This window comes from Ictidomys tridecemlineatus, chromosome 7 (genome assembly GCF_052094955.1).
Source record: "Ictidomys tridecemlineatus isolate mIctTri1 chromosome 7, mIctTri1.hap1, whole genome shotgun sequence".
NCBI classification, from domain to species: Eukaryota; Metazoa; Chordata; class Mammalia; order Rodentia; family Sciuridae; genus Ictidomys; species Ictidomys tridecemlineatus.
The window spans coordinates 19,161,545-19,187,712 of NC_135483.1; the positions used below are offsets into that span (position 1 = coordinate 19,161,545).

The 26,168-nt window shown below is 36.1% G+C and overlaps 1 protein-coding gene across 6 annotated transcripts in view; it reads right to left on the reverse strand.

Moving 5' to 3' along the window:
• Col14a1 (collagen type XIV alpha 1 chain) overlaps window positions 1–26,168 on the reverse strand; it is a 201,287-nt gene that overhangs the window by 123,917 nt on the left and 51,202 nt on the right. For all 6 annotated transcript variants that reach the window (XM_078016744.1, XM_013357064.4, XM_013357058.4 and 3 more), the window contains exons 6-13: window positions 19,239–19,394; window positions 18,276–18,395; window positions 16,335–16,499; window positions 12,297–12,458; window positions 6,740–6,891; window positions 5,483–5,612; window positions 4,243–4,388; window positions 1,180–1,309 (exon numbers count right to left, since the gene is read on the reverse strand). In XM_078016744.1, the coding sequence (XP_077872870.1) occupies window positions 1,180–1,309; window positions 4,243–4,388; window positions 5,483–5,612; window positions 6,740–6,891; window positions 12,297–12,458; window positions 16,335–16,499; window positions 18,276–18,395; window positions 19,239–19,394 (1,161 nt within the window). The remainder of the gene's footprint in view (window positions 1–1,179; window positions 1,310–4,242; window positions 4,389–5,482; window positions 5,613–6,739; window positions 6,892–12,296; window positions 12,459–16,334; window positions 16,500–18,275; window positions 18,396–19,238; window positions 19,395–26,168) is intronic.

Here is a 26,168-nt window from a genome sequence, read left to right on the forward strand (position 1 = left end):
CTCTGAAGTGTGAGAACATAGCATTAATTAACGTAGAATGAAGGTGTGAAAACATATTTCCTTAGCATTAAACTTCTGTTATGTATTTCCCAAGTAGAATTTCCAAGCACTACAGAAAGTTGCTCTCATCCCTTTCCAAGGCTCAGAGTTGTGGGAAAGTACCCAGGGCCTCCTGAACTTTCCTATGTTTCAAAAGATGAATAAAATCATGTTTTCAGTAGTTTATGGGAAGACTTATTAGTAAATCAGGGTAGTTACATAAACCAGACTATTGACATATATTTAAAATATAATGTCTACATTTCCTAAAAGTATTATAAAGTCCATATATTTACTAAAAATTAGCTATAGGATTGGGCATGTAGCTCAGTGATAGAACACTTGCCTAACATGTGCAGTACAGGTTCTGGTCCCCAACATGGCAAAAATCAACCAAACAAAAAGTCAAGACTAGCCTTGACAAAGATTTCTTAGTCAATTAAAAAAATACAATAATAGGCTCAGATAAAAGGATAGCAAAGATTTTTAGAAAAAAAAATTATTTGTCTTGATGCGTGGAAAACAGATATTGAGTAATTATGTGCTAAGTGCTTTCACATATAGTACTGTATTTAATCTCATATCAACCACATGTTGTAAGATATTGTTCTTCTTTTAATAGTTACAATACTTGCCCGTTGTCACCCAGCTGAAATATGACCTAAGCTAAAATTCCCATCCCAGCTGCTGTGATGCGAAACCCTTATAGAGCTCTTCTTTCTCCTTCCAGATTCAGCATTTGGATTCAGTCAGAGACACAGGTGGAATTATCTGAAGGATGTTCGAGTTCAGTTCTGATATCCATTTCCCTCATTATAATACAAGATAGAAAAAATGCCTTTTCATGCTGGGGTTGTGACTCAATGGTGGAGTGTTTGCATAGCACGTGTGGAGCACTGGGTTCATTCCCCAGCACTACATTAAAAAAAAAAAACACTAAATAATGGTATTATGTCAGCCTACAACTAAAAAATATATACTTTTTAAAAAAAAAATGCATTTCTTTCCCCTAGATAAAATACGCATTTTTCTATATTACAATAGGTTTCTAAAAGATTTCAACCTAAACTGGTACTTCCAATCCTAACATTTATTTGAACTTTTATGACAGTATTTCATCAAAATGACTAAAATGCTCACATGTTGTTTCTTGTCCTGTAGCAGGATCACTGGCCTCTTCCCCAAACATGGCATAAACTGTGACTGTGTACTCCGTATTGGGGACCAACCCACTTAACTCAATGTCTGTGTGGGTCTCTCCAATTTTCATCTGAAAAGAACACATGTAATTAGATCATTTGCCCAATGTGTTTATTCCTGCCGAACCAACTTTCAAAGGTGAGGCTTTGTGGAGTAAGACTTTGTATCTCCTCACAACCTCTATACCAAATAGGCTTCAGTCATCATTTTTTAAATTGTTTTGTATTTTATATTGGGAGCACATAATATGGAACTACATAAAATTGAACATACCCATGCATCCTGTATTAGGATAACTCTTTGCATCTGGAAAAATGGCAGTTCCAACCAGAAGAACAATGTTGGGTGTCTGGGCCCCAGAAAAGTGTGGGTGGAACTGAATCAGAAATATCCTGTAGAGATAAAAAGCCAGGCCAGCATGCGGGAGGCAGGGCTAAGTGGGCATCTGTCACTACTTGCTAATTCTAACCAGTGCTCTGGCCAGATGCCCAGTTTTTACTTCGAGCTCAATTGAGTTGGGCTAGTTTTACCACTCCACTCAATATGAGGCATATCTGGTTGGATTGCAGGTCCCTTCTAGTGTTCAGAAATGATAAGCCCACCTTGATACCTGAATTAACAATTTGCTTCTTGATTCTGAGATACTATTTCTAATCTTTGCAGTTGGTCAACTAGCCAATAATCTCAGTTGTGCAACAACCAAGAGCCAATTGTGTGACAGGTTCACTTTATGTTTGGAAAGGATGAAAGAAAAAGCTTCATAAACTGTCTCTAGCCCCACACCTACAAGTGTTACTGACAAGTTAGATTTTTAAACTTTTAAATATTACATCATATAACATGAGTGAATAGAAAATAATATAATACACCCCAGTGTATCCCTTACCTCCTTAGTCAAATTCAAAATGAAAACTTTGTCATATCGATTTCAGTTCTTATTTTAGAAAGAATTAATATATTCAAATAAAACAGAAGTTCTTTCTCAATCTTTTGGATATATATCTATATATATCTATATAGAGAGATATATATAAAAAAATCTTTTTTAATTCCGTACATATGTGTCTGAATCTGATAACAATCTATGGTCCTATATGTTTGACAAAACACATGAGACCCTATCAACATGATCTTTTTATAATTTGTTACTTTTTATCTGTCAATAGTGTTTCAAGATTCATTGATGCATAGAGACAGATTTTACATTATTAATTCTTTCATGAGCATCTTTTCTATAACTACATTACTGTTTTCCATTCCTCTACCCATGGTCATATTAGTTCCTTGCCAGGTTTTGTCCTGACCAAGTAGCCTCACTGAAAAAATTTTTGAAAACACTTCCCTATGATACACATCCAGACAGCATGTAACTTTAACAGATGAAATTTCAAGATATCCTTCAAAGCGGCTGCAGCAGCTTCTACACCTGCAGCAGTAGAGGAGTGATTGTCTCGCACATGTTCACTGCTGCATGCTGTTACAGACTCAAAAAATCTTCACTAGTCTGTTGGAATCATCACTCCTTTAATTATGATTTTTCTCTTTTCTAGTGTAGCTAAGCATCTTTCCAGCATCATTTTTTAACTTTTTCTTCTACCAAAACAATTAAGATCAACTTTACATCTAAATGGAAAACATTTTTTAATTCTTGGAAATAAGAAAAGTCAGATCACCAATGCTCTGTTCTGGATACTCAGATTCACCATATTTTTCACTAATTTTTGCTGATTTCAGTGAGCAGAGGCAGGTTTATAAACAATCTTAGAGAACCAATGTTCAAATTGCCTCTCTTCTCTACCCCACAACTTGGTCAAGACACTTCTTCTTTTTTCTATGAATGTTTGCATTCTAACAATCCCCGCCCCTCATACATTAAAAATGAGTCCTGAGTACTGAAAGAAATAATTTAGAAATCAAATATTCATGATTTAAAATAAATGCAAAATTCATACCAATGAGTTACGTTTGTCTATGTCTCAAATTAGTAAAAAAATAATAATGATTCAGTATTCATGGGTGAAGTAACCACTTATGAACTGTATATTGTAAGACAAATTATATAAACTTCCTCTAGAACCATCTGGTAATATCTAAGATAAGCTTTAATAATTTGCATGCCCCTTTGAAAAAAGAAACTTCATTTCTGGGAATATATCCCAAGGAAATAATTGGGCAATTATGCAAAGATTCACAATTATGCAAAGAATGTTAAGAATGTCAAGCATAATTTATACAAGTTATCTCTTATGTCCAATAATATGAGTATAAACACAATCTGTACAAACCAACAATGGATACTATAAATGCAAAATGACTACATAAAATATTCTTTAATGGTACAGACAGATATTCACATTAAATGAGATGAAGATGGCAAGCGACAAAACTGCCTTCATTTGTTGTATTAAAAATGCATTCGTGGGGCTAGGGTTGTAGCTCAGCGGTAGAGCATTTGCCTAGCACATGCGAGGCACTTGGTTCGATCCTCAGCATCACATAAATAGATAGATAGATAGATAGATAGATAGATAGATAGATAGATAGATAGATAAAGGTATCATGTCCAACTACAACTAAAAAAAAAACCAATTTTTAATGCATTTGAGCCAGGTGTGGTGGCACATTCCTGTAATCCCAGCAGTTTAGGAGGCTGAGGCAGTAGGATCACGAGCTCAAAACCAGCCTCAGTAACTTATCAGAGAACTGAACAACTCTGTGAGCTCCTGTCTCTAGAAAAAATACCAAAAGGGGGCTGTGGATGTGGCTCAGTGGTTAAGCACCCCTGCACTCAATCTCTGATACCCCCCAAAAAATGCATTCATAAAGACTGTTAGCTAAATGTTAATAAATCATTATCTCTAGGTAGTAGGATTACAAATAATTTTTTTCTTGTTGTTAATCTGAATTTTTTAAGTTCTATACACTCAATTTTTATAGAATAGATATATAGATATCTTTAAAAAGTCAAAGACTCTAGGACTACAGTAGGACACAGAAGGTTACCTCTTTTTCATCCCCAGCCAGGCCCTCTGTGAGAGGAGCATAGAGGATCAGGTATCCTGTGGCCCCAGGAACTGCGTCCCATCTGACACGCAAACTGTTTTCCGTCACATCGTATAGTTCAAGGTCAGAAGCCATGGGTAAAGCAACTGCAAGAGGAGATTCATTTTAATGTTCAGCTATTTATAAGTATCCTTGAGAAAAAATGGAATAACCAAGAAATAAGGTTGGCCATGTTGAAGCAAGAGGCAGAAAGGGATAAGTTGCAAGCTCCTAGCTTAATGCTAATGACAAACATGAAATGTTGTTTTCAAATATAATTCTATATCCTTCAAAATGTGGCCCTGCCTACTTTTCTCACCACGCTGGCAAACTCAAAACTTTGCTTACACTTGCAAACTTTTGTTGATGTGTCTACAGCACTTGATTGCATCAGTGTGTTTCTATGTCCTTGGTTTGAATGCCCACCCCTTACTAGACTAAAACATCCTGGAGAGCAAGGATGGCCACTCAAATATTTCTGCAAAGTTGAGGCATAACACCCACCTACAGATTCTTGTCAGCCATAAATCCAAAAATGTATAGAGAATGATTACCATAATGCCTGGAATATTGTTCTTTGTGTTCTTTAAATTCTTATTGCTCCATCAGAGGTAGATATTCTTAGACAAAATTTTCAGAGTGTCTGTCATGTAGTAGAAATTCCTTATTTGAAATTATTAAAAGAATGGTTGATCTTTTTAAAAACAATATCTCTTTTCCCATCATTCTTCCCATGAGTTATGTATCTTGTGTGTGTTGTTTATATGTGTTATCATGGTCATAGTATTCAGAATCTGGTTATGACCATGATATGAACAATGAAGAAAGATGCAACATAATTTTCTTGGTAGTCTACTGGACAGAAGAGCCACAGAACTCTCACTCTACTTCTACTGACAGATTCTAACACAGTTCCTGGCTCCTAAGAACCATTTGTTTAATAAATAAATGAGTGTTTCTGCACCCTTTACCACCAAGGTTGCTCTTTCCTAAACATTCCAGAGAGTTATAACACCCATTTCCATATGTGGCACTGAAAATCAGCAGCTACATCATGGGACCTGTACCACAAATGGCATGAGAACTATTTTCTATGAATTTGCCTTAGGATATATACCAGTGCAACCTGAGCAGCCTGATGTAGGAAGGCCACCTAAGCAGTGCTGGCCAAGTGAGAAGTGGTGTAGGATTAAATACATACGTGTGGTTTCAGTTCCTCTCAGGCCTTCACTAGCAGTGTGAGCATATATTGCAAATACCGCTACTTGATATTCAGTCAAAGACATCAAATTTTTCAACACTGTGGAAGATAAGCTTCCATCCACCACCACCTGTTTGAAGAACAGTTTGAGAGTTTGAGGAATGAGAGTATGGGATATCTCATATGCAGAACTACAACCCAAAAGGCAAAAGTTTCCCCAGCAAGAAACACTTCATTGGCTATTTTATTATTTGTAACACATCCTCCTTACTCTTATGGCCACCAACTCTCCTTAAATTACCACATAAAGTGAAGCATCTTTTATGGAATGTGGCCAAAGTCATTTGCTAGTTCTTATCTAATGGAAATTGTGTCACTCCTGAGATAATCATTATCCTACTCATATCCACTACATAATAGGAGACAAATTATTTTTTTCCTTGGAAATTTGGAAAGCATCTGAAAGGTTTATTAGTCATGAAAAAGATAGAATGATTGGAAGCACTCTGGTTGTTTTTTTGTCCAAATGATTTACTTCTTATTTTTAATACTTGAAAGGAAAAAAAATTCGAAAATCCTGCCATAACAATAATAATACAGAAGAAAATTATGAAACTTGCCGAGGTCAATCAGAGGTTAGAACAACAAAAGGAAATGGGGATTTTGCCATGTTTTAATTAATTCCCTGTGAACAGCAGTATCAAAAGTAGGGATTGGGAAGGACCCAATCATCTGGTAAAAGGTGCTCTCTTCTGAGTTGGCCAACCCCTGAAAAATGCTGGCCACAGCTGTTTTATTATGACTTTTTAATTGCACTGATCTCTACAAACGTTTAGGAAATTCCAAATCCTGGAGGACTTGTCCATCATATCACCTCATAATTTGAAACACACAGACTTCACTAGGACAGAATCTCATTACTCCCAAGTAGGAAAAAAATGAATGAATATCAAAAGAAGTGCTGGCCAGATAATTGGCCCCTAATAAGTTTTACTTTAGAACTCACTAGCTTTAAGAAGAAGAATAAGCTAAGTTAGACATGCATACCTGGTCAGTCCTGAGAGTTATTTGATGGAGGGATAAGAGAAGAAGATGGAACCACCATAATTCAGAGAGATGGGAGAACAATGTAGACACATGGAAATGTATTTCAAATGATTTAAAATATTCGTGACAGAATCATCTTTCAGATATACGTGGGTCTTGTTCTCATTATAGAACTAAAAGTATAGCTTAAAAATACTGTTTCTTTCTTACCTCTTGTGGTTTTCCACCTCTGGTGGGATAATACACAACTCTGTATTTTTCCACTTTTCCTGGGGCATGAGTCCAGTTAACCATAAAGCTTCTGGCTGTGACTTCAGAAGTAATCAACTCTGTAGGTGGCCCAATGGTGGTGAGGGCTGAGGCTAAAACAAAGAAATATATCAAATAAACCATTTTCCCAAAGTTATCCTTGTAAGCCTAACAAATTTCATTAGTCAGAAATGACTATTGCTTTTGTACTACCTCTTAGATTTTTATCTCTAGATAAGTTGATGTAATTATTAATGTCTGCAATAGTTCAAACATTTTAGTATCCATTAGATACTATGCACAAATGCTAGGTTCTGAGGGTACAAACTTAAATAAGACATAGTCCTTGACTCCCAGGAATATTCTTAAAGACATTTAAGAGTATTGTTAATGAACAATAAAAAAGAGTATTTATTGAGCATGTGTGCAATCTAAAGGTATCCTTCTGAGTTCTTCATAAGTATTATCTCATTTCATTCTGAGTAGTTACTAATATAATTCACATTTTGTAGGTGAGAAAACCAAGGCACAAGAAAGAATTAATTTGATGAAGGTCTCACTAGTAGTATGTCTCAAAGCTCAGATTGGTATCTGGGCTTCCTGGAGCATGCGGTTTTTAGAATAAGATGATACAGCCTCATTCATAAAGGCTTAAAGAAATGTCTGGTATAAAAACTTTAAAAGAAGAAAAAGCAACTAATATATACCAAATGCTTACTCTGAGTCAAAATACTAGATAAGCATTTTGTGCATGTTATATACCTGTTAAAACAAATAGTTCTAAATTTGGACATGTAAAATTCAAATGGAGAAAGAATAAAAGGTGAAAACAAGAATAACAAGTTTGAGTTTTAGGATTTCTCTACCTTTAAGAGCACTTACCCAAGGGACTTTAATAACCACAAAAATTTTGAACATTAACTATGACCAGGAACTGTATCGCATGCTTTATCATCAACCACATGTAGAGTTCTTTTGTGTGCATGAGAAGCTGGGATCTAAAGTAGTCTTACTCTGAAGCCCAGAGAAGTTTGCTCAGGATCCTAATGCTTAGATACCAAACCCAATCCTAAGAGATCTGGCCCAGAGAAAAGGGGATGACAGGCAAGAGAAGGACATGAGCCAAATAGAATCATGTCACATTCCTGGATACAATAGAGGCAGGAAACAAAACCAGACTCTTAAAATAAGACTTCAACATTGGCCCCTCTTCCAGATCACATAAGCCAGGTACAACCTGCAGACCAATAATATCATGATGGGCGAATGTTAAAAATTCATGATGTATTTGTTCCTGGGAAGACAAAGCAGATGTAATTTTCTCTATTCCTCCTTCTGAGTATAACTTAAAATTCTGAAAATTATATGAGAGACAAGCAGAAGAAGACACGTAAATTAAAGGAAAGGTAGAAAGCAGGGGGCAGGGAGATTGCAGGACTCAAGTGATATCCCTGGGGTGAGTTTCCTGCTTTCCTTTTTGCTCATATATTCCAGACATGGAACTAAAGTATCTAGCAACCCCAAAACATCAAAAGAGAAAGACAAAAGAAAGATGTTGCAACAAAGCCTGCTTTCTCTAGTCAGAGGACCTGAAAAAGTCAGCTTCCCAAGACAGAAAATTTTTAGGCATTAACTACTCCTGAAAACACTACAGAAAAAGCTGTGTCCACACCATCCATGACAGCAAAGATTCAACGGGGAGTCAGTGCTTCTACCCTTTCTTTGCTATAATCAACATCACCTCATCCCCGCACCCCAATTAGGGTGGTCCATGGAGTAATAATTCCTTTCTACCACACCCCTACCTGTGATATCAGTGGAGACCACATAAAGGGCCTGCCTCGTCTTCTAACCAGGGCCACCTCTTCACTCTGGGAGGGTTTCAGGGACAACCTAGTGGTGACTCAGAGCTGTCACCACTGTTCAGCAGTAAGGAGGTCACTTCCACAGCAGTGTTGGTGGAAGCCACCCAGGGACAAAGAATTAGGGACTCCTGCTCCTCTACTAGGGTGGCATTAGTGGAAGGCTAGTAAATAGCCTCTTCTTCTAAGATGTTAAAGGAGACCTAGTCAGGAACCTGGACTTCTACTCCTAGCAAAAGTGAAGCAGTGCCCCTACCTCCCTTGCCAGAGCAGTACCAGAGGAAACCAGACAAATCAGAGTCCACTTGTCATAGGATAATTCAATGCACAATTACAAACAACCGAAACACATGAAAAAATTAAAACTTTCAACAAAGAAATAGAAAATCTTAGTAAAAAGTAAATAATATGAAAAGGAACCAAGTTGAAATTTTGGAAATAAAAAAATGTAACGACCAACATTTTTATAAAAAGTTAATGAACTCAACAGCAGCATAAACTTGATTGATAGAATTACCTGATCTGAATAAGAGAAGAAAAGTAGACTTAAAAAAATAACAGAGCCTTAAAGAGATGTGGGACTATAATGAAAAACCTATTCATATCAGATTCCCAAAGGAAAAGAGAAAGAAGTCCCGGCTGAAAAAGCACTTGAAGAAATAATGCATCTCCGAGGCCCCTAATTTGACAAATCACACAAACTACAGATTCAAGAAAATGAGTATACCACCCCCAAACAAGACAGACACAAGAAATTCATATTAAGATATACTATAATAAAACTTTGAAAAACTAAACTCAAAGAAAAAAAAATCTTATAAGTAATGAGAGAGAAAGGAGACCTTTCCTAGAAAAGGAGAACCATTGGAATGACAGATTTCTCATCAGAAAGCAGAAGGAAGAGGCACAACACTTTTCAAGTGTTGAGAGAAAAGAACTTTCCAACCAGACCTCTATATTGAGCAAAAATATCTTAAATTAGGGGAAAACCAAGGCATTCTCATATGGGGGAAATTTAAGAGAATTTATCACCAACAGACATATCCTTAAAGAAAGTTGTCTAAACAAAAAGAAAATGATTTAAAAAGAAGGAAACCTAGATCCTCACGATGAAAGTAAAAATACCAGAAAGGATTAAAATAAGGAAGTATGATACATTTTACTTCTCTTGGGTTTTCTAAATCATGTTTGATGGTTGAAGCAGAAAATATAAAATTTCCGATGTGGTTCTCTATATATACATAAATATTTAAGAAAATTACATGATACACAGACATGGTGATAAAGGGACTTGAAAACAGGCAAGGTTTCTACACCTATACCATCAAAATAAGAAAGGAAACAGAAATTAGTATAGTACCTTGAGACATCAAAGTAATAATAAGAGAATTCTCTGAAGAACACACACATTAATCCTACAAGCCTGATGAAATGGATTAACTCTTTGAAAATCAGAAAATTTCTTCCTACAATTGAGAATCAGGCAAACATATTTACTTACAACTGTTATATTCAATCAGTATGAGAAATTATAGCAAATGCAATAAGGCAAGAAAAGGAAATAAAATTTATAGAGATCAAAGGAAATAAAAATTATGTCAAATAAACTTCCATATTTGTAGATGATTTTATACATAGAAACTCTCTAAAATCTAGCGAAAAACTTCTAGACTACTTAACAAGTTCAAATCAGAAGATCATAGCATAAAAAAATCAACTTTATTTCTCCTTATAATCAATGAACATGTGTGGACACTGAAATTAAAAATACAATCAAAGGGGCTGGGGTTGTGGCTCAATTGGTAGAGCATTTGCCTTGCATATATGAGGCACTGGGTTCAATCCTCAGCACCACCTAAAAACAAATAAATAAAATAAAGGTATTGTGTCTGTATACAACTGGAAAAAATTAAAAATACAACCAAAATCACCCAAATAAAATTAAATACTTAAGTGGAATTCTAATAAAACCTGTATAGGATATAAGTATATGAGACACATAAGTCCTGAAAATTATAAAAAGCTGATGAAAGAAATCAAGAATGTCTAATAAAGAGACACAAATGTATTCATTGATTAGATGACTCAACAAGGTAAAAATGATTCTTCTCCCCATATTGATATTTGGTAATTGATATTTGATAATTGATCATTGATTTATTGTAATTCCTATCAAAATCTCAGTAAGTTTTTTATAAAGATTATTCTAATACTTAATGGGAAGGCAAAGGAATCAGAAGAGTAAAAATGGTTTTTAAAATGAATAATCAAGTTGGAGAACTCAATTCTACCCAATTTCAAGACTTACTATGTAGCTATAATAATTCAAGATGGTATTGGAAAAGGGTTAGACAAGTAGATTTAGTGCACCAGACCAGAGAATTCTGAAATAAACCCACATAAATTATTCCTACCTGATCTCTGACACAAAAAAAAATTATTCAACTTGAAAATGGACAAAAGACATGAAGAAATATTTTACCAATGAAAACATACAAATAAGTATGTGAAAAGATGTTCTTTAGCCATGAGGGAAATGAAAATTAAAACCATAGTGTTGCATCTCTCCACACCTCTCAGAAGAGCTAAATTTAAAAAAAGTAGTAGCAATAACAAATGTTGTGACGATGCACAGAAACTGGGTCACTTATACACTGCTAGTGGGAGTAAAAAATGCTACAGCCACTCTGGAAATAGTTTGGAAGTTTCTTAATGAAAACTAAACTAAATCTATTACTAGGAAATGATCCAGCCATCATACTCCTGGGCATTATTCCAGAGAAACAAAAACTTATGTTCATTCGAAAAACCAACACACAAGTAAACAAACACAATGTGTTCATGTATTGGATGAGTCACAAACACATACACAAACATTCACAGCAGCTTTATTCACAGTAGCCGAAAGCTGGAAAGAATCCAGATATCCTTCAATGTGAGAATGATTAAACAAATTGTGACACATCCCATACCAAGGAATATGACACTGCAATAAAAAGGAAAGGGCTGTTGACACATGTAACGACTTGGAGGAATTTCTGGGGAATTATTTTGCATGGGGAAAAAATGTGCCTAAAGATTATCTATTGCATAATTTCATTCACATAATTTTTGAAATAAAAGAAAATTAGAGATGGGGAACAATTTGGGGGGAAAGAGTTTGGGAAGGATGTTTGTCAGGGTGGTTATAAGTGGGTAACAGGAGCCACAGTTGCAGTGATGGAAATGTTCTGTACCTAGACTGTACCACCACTTGTGATATGGAGGCTATAGTTTTTGTAAGATGCTACCATTGGGGGAAACTGGTAAAGAATGCACTCTCTGTGTACTATTTTTTACAATTGGATATGAATGCACAATTATCACAAGACTTAAAGTTTAATTTTAAAAACATGATGGTAAAAAAAATTTAATTTAATTTTAAAATTGTGGTGTTCTAAATGGAACACTAGGGAGAAAAAAAAATCTAGTGGTCAAAGCAGCCCTCCATCAGCCCTACAAAGTTTGTCACGATACTCCCTGTCTACTCTGATGAGTTAGGACCAAAAGAAGCCTTAAGAAGCTCGAGATTAGGAATAGCGAGGGTTTTTATAGTCCGGCATAGGCGTTGTGCTTGACACTCACATCCCTGGGACTGTGCTCTGCCACCTACTTGCCTTTAATTTCCCGGTCCTGTTCTTCCACCCTGGAACACACGGTCCTCGTCAGGCTCTCCACCACCGTGTGCATCAGATCGAATTCGGCAACGTTGTACACGTGCGTGCTGTCCGGTTCCGAGGCGATCTCCTGCAGCTCGTTCAGGTCAGCGTTTTTCACCCCTGGCATTGAGCACGACAGGGACAATGGTGACCTTCATGTCTCATTGGAAAGAGCAACTGCAGGGGCCTTGGCTTGACCCAGGCTGTTCATTTTGATAAATAATGAAAATTTTTATTTTAAATGAAAACCCATGCATGCTGGGTGTGGTGTTGCACACCTGCAGTCCCTGCTATTCAGGAGGCTGAGGAGGAAAATTCTCTTGAGCCCAGGAGTTTGAGGCCAGCCTGGACAACGTAGGGAGTTCACATCTCAAAGAGATGAATGAGCCCACCATGGTGGCAACAGGCCTGTAATCCCAGTGACTCAAGAAGCTGAGACAGGAGGATCAGGAGTTCAAAGCCAGCCTCAGCAAAAGCGAGGCATTAAGCAACTCAATGAGACCCTGTCTCTAAATAAAATACAAATAGGGCTGGTGATGTGGCTCAGTGGTTGAGTGCCCCTGAGTTAGATCTCCAAAACTCCACTCCCCGCCATCCCTGCTTGCCAAAAAAAAAAAAAAAAATCACATTTATCAAAGGAAATGAATGATTAAATAAATACATAATAAAAATACACATGAAAAAAAATGAAAAATATACCTAAATCTTCTATGTCATAACAGGAAATAATAGCTTTGATTCTCTAGAATGTATATAGAAAGAAAATAAACAAGAAAGGGCCAGAGTAAGAATATGGATTGTTAATAAAATGAAAGCTATTATGTGCCTGTGTCCTGACAAATGGCAGCTGGGACTCCTATCTCAGGTCCCGACTGGTTACACTTCCCCTGCTGATAGACTTACAGGCTTAGAGTGGGTCGAAAGCATCTGTTACTTTAAAGAGACATGTTTCATGTCAGATTGTTTCTTAAAAGTCAGCTTCCGAAGCCTTTTTTTAAATAATTAGATAGTAATTTTGCTCAGTACATCCTAACAGGAAGATCATTTAATGAAACTAACCTCTGCTTTCATGAATACTGCAGAAGCAACAGTAATTAAACCAGGACTCTATACTATCAAAGCTTCTGGTTTAAATTTCTGTGAAATTGGTTACTTAAATTGAGAGATATTCCTAGAATGAAAATCACATACATTTAAAATGTTTATTATATAGGAGTGAGCCAAGAGAAAGCTTAGGGGGAATTTGTTTCTAGCATATTCAAAAACAACTTTCTGCCTAATAACCACTGAAATTTTCCTTGTGCAAAAAGGAAGTTAAAGTCCTTCCACAATATCTACTGAATTCCATTATCACAGGCCAAGCAAAATCCTGAGTCTCTGTAACATAGCAGGGAACAGAGAAGGGCAGAGAGCAGTGGACACTAACACTTGGAAGAATGTTTACTATGCCCACAGCATTAAGTATTTTACATATATTAATGTGTAAATTAATATATGTAAAATACATATATTAATATGTATTTTATGTGAGGTCGGCATTATTGGTCCTGCCAACTTCCAGATGAATAAATATGCAGAGAGTTGAATTCACTTGCTCGAGGTTACAGCTAGTGAATGTACAGCTTGGATTTTATTATGCCATGCTCCGTCTCAAAAGAGTACATGCTAAAATTAGTAAAGTTTTACCATTGCAATTAGAGGTAGAAAAGGAGAGGTCCAAGGTTAGGTTTTATGGGTATTAAGGTAGATTTGTCTTCCCCAAGCTTTAGCAGACAAGAAGGGTTTCTTTATAAATCCCTGTCATTTCAATCATCTGGAAGTACTAAAAGGAGGTAGTCGGGAAGCAAGGAAGAGAGATGACCTGGAGCGACATGAATTATTTCTTAGATGCCTGGCCGTGCCAAGTAACTTAGCTGTCAGTCTTGACATATTGAGTAACAAAGCATTAGTTGTCTCTGAACTTTTCTCTTTAGAAGGTTTTAAGATAATAAATACAGATGATTTCCAGGTAATTTCCAGAGAAAAAAAAATAGTACAAGTCATATCTGGATGAATTGACTTAAAAGTTTGTTTAAAAACTCATCCATTCATTATTAACAAGAGAAGAGAATGGAGGGTAAACACACAAGCTAATCCCCCATGACTTTAAGTCTTCTGTAGAAATTTCCTTTATTGGATGAAGGGATAAGAAAATAAAAAATAAACCTCTGTGATGTTTTTTGCCTGGGGATTTATTCTAAAATGCACATGTGATTCCATATTAATTGAATGCACAACTGAAGCAATCAGCCACCGGTGCTTTCTCATGACACTCAGTTGAAACTGACAAGTTTGGACTCATAAGAATATTCTAAGAAACATATCCTGAAATTAATCAATCTCCCTTTCTGAATAAAATAGTTTGCCTTGCAACTTCATGGAAAAGAAATAAAATGGTGATAGTGACTTTGAAGAAATTTATTGTGTAAGGATTTTGCTTTGCCCATCTTTGTGCCCCAGCACATACCACAATGCCTAAAACACAGTTGATAAGCAAATACTTCTTGAATAAAGCATTCCAAAATTCACATTTTGAGCAGCAAACCAATAATGGGTCAAAGGAATTTTTACTTTCATTGATAACTCTGAAAGATGTATTGTGTAACTTCAGAATGATAAATGTTAATGCCAAGAAAGTTTAAATTAAGTTCTTCATTTATTTTAAGGACTGAAGTTATCATATAGTTAAAAGTCACTTAGATTATTGTCCACTTAAGTTCCATAAGTGTGCTAGTAAATATGGCAAATATTTAACAGCCCTCTTTCTGCCCAGATTTGTGATGTTTTCCAATCACTGCAGTATAAATATTTATTTCAAACTATCCAAGTGAGGTCACAGGATACTGATGTAGGAAGAGATGTGCACAATTGGTTCTTGCAAACTGGTCTCAGCCACTCCTGCAGACCACTGAGATACAACACTGCCTTCCCCTCCACAAAACACAAACACATTAAAGTAATAAACTTATAATTTACTGAAACAAAGTTGGAACACAATACATTTTTCCCCCTAGATTTTTTTATTCTATGTTCTGTGAATGGCAAATGTAACATGCCAACTCTATAGGATAAGATGCCTCACTTATCTGCATAAAAATAATATACTTCTCTTACATGTATCTTTCATGAGAATTTGGATTTTTAATACTAAGGGTAATATTGCTATTTTAGAAATCCTTGGGCCATCAAATCATTCCATAAGCGTTTTCTAAACATTTGTTTTGTGTCGAGCACTGGGTTAGATGATAGGAATGAAGAAGATGCAATCTTCCCCCATAAGGAACCCATTGCTTAGAAATGCTATAGAGATAAGAAAACGAGAGGAAAGAACATAGTTTCTTACAACTTCTGCAGCTGTTCTTAGACTGTTCTTGGCTGGACACTAGTGAAAAATAGATACCAAACACAGTATGTCTGTCCTAATTGATATATAATTCCAAGTGGAGTTCATTGCACAAATTAATGAGTTTCACATGACATTTCCATATTGAGGATATCATGCTTTGGTCATATCTACACTCCCTTTTAAGGGGTTAGTTTGAAATCAGTAATACTGCATATCTAGAACTCCAGGCTTTTTAAAAATAGCTGCAGGACATTAATTCCTTGAAAATAATAAATTGGTTTTGCCCTAGACAATCAGAAAAGAGATAAACTGATCCTAAAGAGAATGTTCTAACTAATTAAATGGTATCAGACATGCACCTGACCTTTTATGTCAATTCATGCTTTTCATGTGTTATGGTCAATATCCCATCTAGAGGACCTGTCACTGTGCAGTACATGACAGTTTGCAACACTCTCATTTTAAATGCAAGGAAGTTGGAGTCTGAGAACAGCTGACTGTGAGAACCAGGACTAGAAAGCACTTGGGTGTATGGCTTTCCAGGAACTGACCCTTGCATTGCATAACAAATGAATCAGTGGGTGTCTCGGTCCACAGCAGAAGAAACATACCTATAGCAAACAGTTCTACACCAGACTCACGAAGGTTTCTAGATGGCGGAATAATATCATCTTGAGATTTTCCATCTGTGATTAAGATGCCAATTTTGGAAACTCCAGTCCTTGATCCTGCTTCTGGTTTAAAGCTATTTTCAAAAATGTAGCTCAAAGCAAGACCTGGGAGGAAAACAAAGAAAAATCAACACAAAGCTACTGTCTCTAATCAAAAGCCTCTGATTCTGAAAAAATGTAACCACAAGATGCATAATTTATTGAGCTAAAAGAGGTTTTATTAGATGTTGAATCTTCATTTTCAAAATGACCTTGTGCTTGACAGATCTGAAGAAAAACTAAAATCCATCAGAATAAAGGCAATAAAGTAATTGAATAGTACATCTTTGAGATAGACTATTATATACTCTTAATTGAATATATTGACATAGAATAATGCACTTCACTTATTCAAATGATAACAAAATACCTCTCCTACGTGTATCTTTCATGTGCATTTTGATTTTTAATACTAAGGGTACTGTTGCTATCTTAGAATTCCTTCAGCCTATCAAACCATTGCACAACAATTTGCTTGTTCTGTGTCGAGCACTAATGATAGGAATGAAAAATGAAAGTGACACATGACTTGCTGTTAGTCTACAGCTATGTTTAAAAATGTAGTTCAAAGCAAGAGCTGAGAGGAAAACTAGGAAAGATAAACAGAAATCAACCATCCCAGTGGTTTCACCCCCAGATGAGAGGAATAAATAGGGAAGATTCCTGGCCTCTGCCTGCCACTGTGGGCTTTCACAATATTTTACTTCATAACTGTAGATGCAAAGACACTGAATTCATGGCAACAGATGCTAACAGAGCTTATGTTCAAGAAAAACAAACCTTTATACTTATGATGAAACAATAACTCCCACACATTAGTGACTGTCCAAAATATTATCACTACACTTTCAATTTTGTTCATGATGTTCTAAGAACCAAAAATTTCTCTCTCCCTTTCTTCCTTCCCCTCTTCTCCCTCTCCTCCCCGCTCCCCCCACCAAGTAATGGGAACATATCTAAAATCATAAAACTCCTACCTTCTGAGACAAATTCCATTCACAAAGAAATAAGAAATACTGCCATACTGTTACAGCATTTGTGCTTAATAAACTTCCATTTTATTAACAAAAATTCTGCTACATTTTGCATCAAAATAGCAAAGAATTATCAAGATTTCAGTGGTTTACCAAAAAGTCAATAAGAGAATCTTCATTATGGAAGTTGAGTATCTATATCATGTGTTAGGCAATAACTTGTACTAGGGTTAAAATAAGCAAGAACAGGGCTTGAAGTGCATGCAGCTCCATGGTACAGCACTCACCTAACATGCATGAGGCCCTGGGTTCAGTCCCAGCCCACAAAAAGTAATAATAATAATATAATTATAATAATAATTATAAACAACAAAACTACATAAACCCTTTGGATAATTATAATGTCAATATTATTATATTAATCATTTTTCAAAAATACTAATGAGCCAAAAGTCCATAAATATTTTCTTGATAACTACTTATTTCAGAATAAGGACAAAAAAAGTATCTTCTTTAAAAATAAGAGAGAAATTTGTTTTAATTTAAGTGTCAGGATGAATATACATGAAAAGAGGGGAAAAGGAAGGAAAATGAACTAATAAAGGCCAGCAGGCTGCTGGCCTGGGTGATTGCTTTATTTTCTTCTAGCCCAATCAACCCCTTACAGGGACATGAAGTTCCTACAGCAGAACTAATGAGAGGTCTGGGGTTTACCTCTTACCACTGAGTTCAAAGAGCTACCTAAGAATTACAGGTGCTGTTTGGTTAACAAATCAGTATGCTAAGTCTTTAAAAGTAGCCAAATATGGTAATACAACTATTCTTTGGAAAGAGATGCTGCTTAAAATGTGGACTGAGAGAAACATACCTGTTAGGGTATTCCCTCCCTTGTATGGAAGGTTCCGGACAGCTTCAATCACTTCATCTTTTGTGTTGAAGGCATTCAAGTGCCATTCTATTCTGGGGTCACCACTATACTGTGCAAGGCCTGGAAAAGATGAGAAATCCCACCAGCAATGATGTGTTGCTCAAGAATGTCACAGACCAACCACTCAAGAAATCAGAAGGGGTGAGGGCCTAATTTTGTACAACATTTTCTTTTTCTTGGCTTGACTATAGACTTTCAAAAAGAATTCCTGACATCAATTAAAGAAATTAAGTTTATGTATGCAGGAGTAGAAGGAGGGTACAGATTTTCTAACCCTATAGAAGTTAGCACCTAATTAGGTATTTGACATTCAAAAGAAAAAAAATCCCTGGTCACATATGTAGATAAAAGGTCTAGAATTATTTATTAATGTTATATCTAAAAGGAATGATTTCCCTCAATTGCTATTTAAAAGTTAAACTATGAGACTTTATATTATAAAATATATTATTTTATTATTTATAATATTACTCAAAGATTTGTAATTTTTTGCTTTTAATCTTGGCTAGCATTAACTTAGCAAAGATTATCTTGTACAATAAAACTATTTCCATTTTTTTTCAACATTTCCCTGGATTCAGCTATCTTTTTTTTTTAAATAAAAGCTGCTATGTGACAAAATCATAAATAGGCAATACCTTTAAAACTTTATTATTGTTATTAATAATATTTTGACTTTTCAGAAAATTAAAATGTATTCAATAATTAACTGAATGATATTGCCATAGCAAAAATTAGTTAGGAATAAATACTTATTGATCCAAATACTTATTGACCCAAATATGCACTTTAAGGAACATCAGTATAGTTGCTACTGTAATTCTAAATAAAAGGCAGTTTGTAGAGTTTTCCGGTGGTTTTATATTGATAGTTGACTACTATTGTCAGTAACAGGATATATACCAATTCGTGTCTTCTCTGAGCCCACATTGAACGCTGTAACCAAGTTTTCCAAGAAAAGCCGAACCAGTCTGAAGTTGAATCTTCCAATACTCCAAGAACCATCAACCAAGATCACAATATCAGCAATCGCTGGAGTTTCACAGAAAAATTTCACTTCTGTGAAGCAAAAACCAGAAAAGCACACACGTTAGTTACTGTTGGAACCTCTAAAACACTTTCTTTTAATGTCTCTCAAATAACAGTGCTAAGGTTACAATAAAGTTCCCATTAAAGCAGTCATCTTTTTACAACCCTGCCCTTAGATGCATTCTTACTAGGAAAAAATTGTGGTAACGGTTGGCAGCAGAGTCAGTGTTCTGGAAATAGTTAGTAAAATACTGGCAGGTTCCTGCCAACCTGGCAACTCATCCTTCTGAGTGTTTTAGAAAGTAGTGTCTGTACAAAATCATCCAACTTTGGGCTTTGGCCTGCAGATTCTTTCCAGGAAAGGTCTTAGCAACACCAGTGTAGGTCAGTCAGCCAAGATGGGAAGATGGCCAGGAAGCCAAAAGGTGGCTCTCCTAGTCTGGTAAGTCTATGCTGGAGGAAGTGATAGGAAAGAGAAATTTTCCCAAATTCAAGGAAAAGTCAAGGCCAAGCATTTAATCTAAGAAAGGTACACAGATCTCTGCTAAAGTAGAAAGTTTTCTGGAGAAAGAAAATTGTAATACAATTTCCTCTAATTCAAAAAAAAAATTGTATATTGTCCATGCAAGATTCTCTCTTTGATAATTATCTAAGTAATTGACTTTCTTTTCTTGGCGGCAGGTACCAGGGATTGAACTCTGGGGCACTCAACCACTAAGCCATATCCCCAGCCCCATTTTATATTTTCTTTAGGTCTCACTGAGTTGCTTAGCCCATTGCTTTTGCTAAAGCTGGCTTTGAACTCGCAATCCTCCTGCCTCAGCCTCCAGAGCCTCTGGGATTACAGGCCTGCACCACCATGCCCAGCTAAGTAATTGACTTTTTAAATGACTCTATGAGGACTCTAGATAATGATCCAGAAAAGGATATCCAGTGACTGGAGTGGCATGACCGAAGCTTGACCACCAGAGAATGTCCCCCACCCACAGGAATCCTGGGAGATGAGAGTAACCGGCCATGTTTTTGCTACAAGGAGCAGGCTGCTTGACTAGCTGAAAACCACCACTTCTGTTCACAGCCAGCCAGCATGAGGGAATACTCTTGAAGTGTTTTACAAATCCTTTAATACGTCATGGTATTTTTAGTGCCTTTAGGAGCATTGCATCATACTCTAGTCTGTGCTTCCAAAGGACTGCTTGACTCTGAGGCAATTTCATATTAAGAGAGGAGATAAAGCTGTGTGTGTGTGTGTGTGCATATGTGTTTATCCACTTTGTCTCTTGAAGGCCCAGAAAATCCCTACTTAGTTTGTTTCCTTGGTATATATCCAAAGGACTTAAAATCAGCATCCTACAGTGACATAGCCACGTCAATGTTTATAACGGCTCAATTCACAATAACTGAGCTATGGAGCCAACATAAGGGCCCTTCAACAGATGAATGGATGAAGAAAATATGATATATATACACTATAGAATATTACTCAGCCATAAAAAAATGACTTTATGAAATGTGCCAGTAAATAAATGGATCTGGAGATTGTTGTACTGAAATAAGCCAGTCCCCCCAAAACCAAAGGTCCAATGTATTCTCTGATATGTGGAAGCTAACCCACAATAAGGGTGGGGGCAGTGAAGCGCATTGGATGAGACAAAGGGGAATGAAGGAAAAGGAGGGAGGAAAGGAAAAAGAAAGACAGCGGAATGAATCTGACATAATTTTTCAATGTGCATATATGAATACACCATAGTGAATCCCACCATTGTGTACATCCACAAAAATAGGGTCCTAATTAGAATAAGATACAGTCCATGCTCATATAATTAAATCAAAATGGATTGTACTGTCATAACTAAAAGAACCAATAAAAAAAAACCTTAGGGTTATACCCATTGGAAGATGGGCATTACTCTCAAATTTCAAACTTTAGTTGTTAAAAGGCACTGTTTACCATGTACATCCTGCTAACTAATTAAATTTGTAATATAAAAAAAAGAAAAAAATATTTAAAATATAATTTATATATTGAAAACCAAAGCACAGGTGTGTTAAGAAACAAAACCAATATGTTTATAACCTAAAGAAAAATAGCTGAACTACTATGGTTGGCATTGGCAGCTTAATATGCCTTTGCACCTACCACACCACTTTGCCTTTAAGGGTCTCGGGGTTTTTTTTCCAGAAATAAATACGCATGGAACATCTAGATACTTTTACCAGATTGGGGGGAATATATTTGCCAATGAAACACTCCAGTCTCCTATAGAGCTCAACAGTACACCTCACTCCAAAAGTTAATAGTTTATATTTTTTTGGCAATAAATTCCCATTTTTTTAATAGAAGAAAGCTACCAGCTTTGTGTTTGGGAGTCAGCCCTACTGTAACAAACCAAGAAAAGTCTAAAATGGAATACTGCCACGAATCATGGGATAAAAATTAATGTGGGTTTTGGACATAAGCAGGGAAAATTGAGGTCTGATTAAGCTTTAAGGACCCATTTCTCTAATTTTTTTTTTTCTGGGGAAAGCCTACTCCCAAATGAAGAGTAGTTCTCTTCTAAAACTGCTAGAAATACTCACACAATTGTTAAGGAACAATGCAGAAAAGCTCTTAGAAAGAAACACTTTCTGTTTATGTGGAAGAGGAGTAAGAAAACTGGTATTTTATATTTTGAAAAATGATCTCCATTAAGAATGCTCTGTTTATTGAGCACATTGAAGTCATAGTAACTTAGAGATATCAATAAGACCTAGTCCAAGTAAGGTATAAAATTAACTGACTATAAAACAAAAGATAACCTTAATAATACTAAAATTTTAAAAGTTGTTCATCAAAAACACCTTAAAATAAAAAAAAAGATAAGTTCAACTGGAAAAATGCCTGTGTAATATGTAAAACCAAAAAATAATTTATATTCAGAAACATAAACAGATTTTATAGAGAAGAGAAAATATACATGGCCAATAAATGAATGTAGAGGGTTTTCAAGATGGCAGAATGGAGGTCATTTTCCTGGCTGCTCTTTGGTGTGAAACCCAGAAAGCAGATAGGTAGCCCCTCAGCAAGGTGGGTGAACAAAAATGGGGGTGGGGGTGGGGTGATACTGGAATTTAATACCGTATATTCAAAGCAGATTAGGGACTCAGGAGGTTAGGTATAATAAGGAAGAAATCCCTAGCACTACAGCTGCCACTGCAGCCAGAGGCATGAGCCACAGCAGTCCCTCTGTGAGCAAAGTGGAAGGATAAGGGAATTAAAGAAACCCATATTTTTAGGAGGCCTGAGGCATGTCTGGGTAAGGAGAGTTTAGAGATCAAAGACTGTCTGACTAAACTGAAAGGCACACTGAACACAATATCCTTGTGTGGGGGACACGGAGAGCCCCATTTCTCCCACCTGCATGTGGAGGAGAGAGGAAGGAACTATTTTGAAAGCATAGCACAGTGGGCAGCAGCTAGGGGAGCCGATTCCTGGCAAACCGACACATAGAATGTGCCTAAGTGACCAGGAGAAAATCAAACATGGAGAGAGGTTTACACAGGAGACAGTTGATCATACAAATCCATCTGGCTCTCCCCTCCCCCTCTAATCCTGCCGCCTTCAGGACCAGCTGGAAAAATACCTGTGTAATATGTTAAACCAAGAAAAAGAATTTATATTAAGAAACATGAACAGATTTTATAGAGAAGAGAAAATATTCATGGTCAATAAACGAATGTAGAGGGTTTTCAAGATGGCAGAATAGAAAAATAGAAAAGCACCTGGCCAGGAATTTGAAAGGGCAGGGGGGTGGAAGAGGTTGAGTTTGGAGACTGAACCCACCCGAGACCAGAAAATGTGGGAGCTGCCGGTGATCCAGTGGACTAACAATTGGCTCCTCCACCACAAGAGTGGAAGCAAGGGGTGATCTCTGGGATGCAATCTTCCAGTGTGCATTTGCAACTGCTGGGCCCTGGAGGTGTGTAGATTTAAAATCTCCAGACCAGCTGGGAATGGTAGTGCACACCTGTAATCCTAGCAGCTTGGGAGGCTGAGACGGAAGGATCACGAGTTCAAAACCAGCCTCAGCAATGGCAAGGCTTGCTAAGTAAAACTCAGTAAGACCCTGTCTCTAAATAAAATACAAAATAGAGCTGAACGCAATATCCTTGTGTTCAAAGCGATGTAGCTCAGTGGTTGAATGCCTCTGAGTTCAATCCCTGGTACTTAAAAAAAAAAAAAAAAAAAAAAAACTCCAGACCAATTGGCAGTCAGCAAAGAGCCTGGAATATATCTAAGCCTAAACCCTGCCTCCAGGAATTCTGCCTATAGGATAACCTCTCTTTTCTAACAAACCCCCACCCCCAGGGTGGAGCAAGCATCACACTCCAGACAACCTCACCTATCACTTCTAAGAGGGAAACTGAAAATCCTTTGAACTCCAACAGAGATGATTCTTTAACTTTTCATCAAGATTTTTCCTTTTTTCTTTTCTCTGTTTAATTGACCTTAATGGTTCAGAGCCATTTATACATATTCACATTTGTTTTTTTATTATTATTATTATTTCTAGCATTTCTGAAGCCATTATTTTATGGATCATTTTTTATGAGGACTAGGAAGTTTGATACATATATTTCAGTTTTGCTTTGTAGTCTATTATTTTTATTTTTAATTTTAAAATGTTTAATTTAAATATATTTTTTGACTCACATATCTCTTTCCTTTGATTTTCTTTTTCTCTTTTCTGCTGTTAGCAGTCAATCTTTATTATTCTCTCTTTCACTCTTTCATTATTTTTTTACTTATATCTTCTCTCCTCCTCCCTTATAATCATCACATCCTAACCACTTCTGTTCTTTCCCTGTCCAACATTCAAAACTGTAAACCCATTTGTAAATTCACTGTTTTTATTATAGGCAATTGTTGGCATTTCCTTCTAAAGTTAAATATTGAACCAACCTTATCATCCAGCAATTCCACTGTTGAGTCTACAACAAGGGAAATTCTTTCACCCATACAATGGGAGATAAGTAGGTGGAATTTAACAGTAGCACTGTTCACAGTAGTAAAAAGCTGGAAACAACTCAAATACCATTAATATGAGAGAGGATCATTAATTATGGCACTGAATGGAAAGCAATATAACAGCAAAATTGAATGAGCTATTTCACTGAAATACAGCAGTAGGAAGGAATCTCAGCAACCTACTGCCATTTGGAAAATAGCAATATTTGGTGGTTGAAAAAAATATAGGTCCAAGAACGTTACATTTAAATGTGATGGTAGACTTAGGTAAAAAGGACAGCAAGGGAACAGGAAAGAAAGGATCCAAGGTGGACTGCTTGGGTGAGAGGACCATGGATCTGGGGTAGTGCCAGCACCAGGTGGATAGATGTGGGTGGTAGTCAAGATCTGAGATCTTGAGGAGGAAGGGTGGGCTGCTTATTATGCCACACACACAAATATTCAAACTAACTAATTAAAAGAAAAGTGAAGTAATCCTACCTGGCTTGCAGAAGACATTATCTAGGAAAATACTTTTATGTTTATGTCATATAATGCAAGCACCCAAAATCCTAAACGCAAGGTATAATTTCCGCATATTGTATTTGAAATTAAGACTGGTGCCCTGTTTCCTATTTTAAAGTCTAGCATCTGTTACATTAGCAGAAAGATGTTCTTTTCAAGGACTTTAGATGTCAAAATCTACTACTGGTTCTGTATTCCAAAGTATGATTTTTCTACACACTCAGAAGGGAACTATAAAAACTTTTTTTCCCCAAAAGTCCTAAACCCAGGTTATTACTCTAAGATAAATCCAAACACAATGAAACCTAGTGGCTATTATCCGTTGTAACAAGCACAAAGGCAGCGCATAGGTCTTCAGGCAGGTGAGTGTGAGTGGACCTGCCCACAGACAAGTGTCACAATTTTCCTGTCAGCAGGTTTATCTTTGCCAGAGGCATCTAGACACTTCAAGTTTCCTAACCAAAGCTATTTAAAGAGCTTTAAAGCTGTTATGTTCAAGTTCTATGATTACACATCTCAAACATTATTCTAGCTGCTCTAGTAGATATTTTGAGAAATATACCCAAATTCTTGTCATGATAAAACAAGCCCGTTTCAAAACTGAAGACAAATACTATCACCTTCCACTGGCAAACACCTTATCCATCTCAATATTCATTAAGGGAAAGAGGCGAATCAAAAAGAAAATACGCAAGTGACTTAAAATGAATCAGATGGTAGGGGAAAAAATACATATGCCTGGGGGACCAGGTTAATATTGCATAATATAATTTATGTAGCAAAATATAATTTAAATTGCATTAAAGAGGAATAAGTAATATACTCTTATTTTTAAAATAATATTCAGGGCTGGGGTTGTGACTCAGTGGTAGAGTGCTTGCCTAGCATGTGTGAGGCACTGGGTTCAATTATCAGCACCGCATAAAAATAAATAAATAAAACAAATGTCTTATCAGCAACTAAAAAAAAAACAATATTCAGTGATTCATTTTTAAATAAACTAAATCCTTTTTGCCCTCAATATTGTATGTACAGTTAAAGAGAAATATTGTACACTTTGGATTTTTTTCAATTTTTTTGACAAACATCCTAGTCAGTAAGTTTTTGCATACACCAAAAAGAAAAATAAAGTTAAGCAAAGGGATAAGGAGAATGACCCTTTGAATTATATTCTATTTCAGCTTTTGGCAGAACATGAACTTTATCAAAAAAACAACTCTGAAAAAAACCAGAAAGATTAAAAATATAGATATATGCTTTAACAGCTAAATGCAACACTCAATATATGAGGC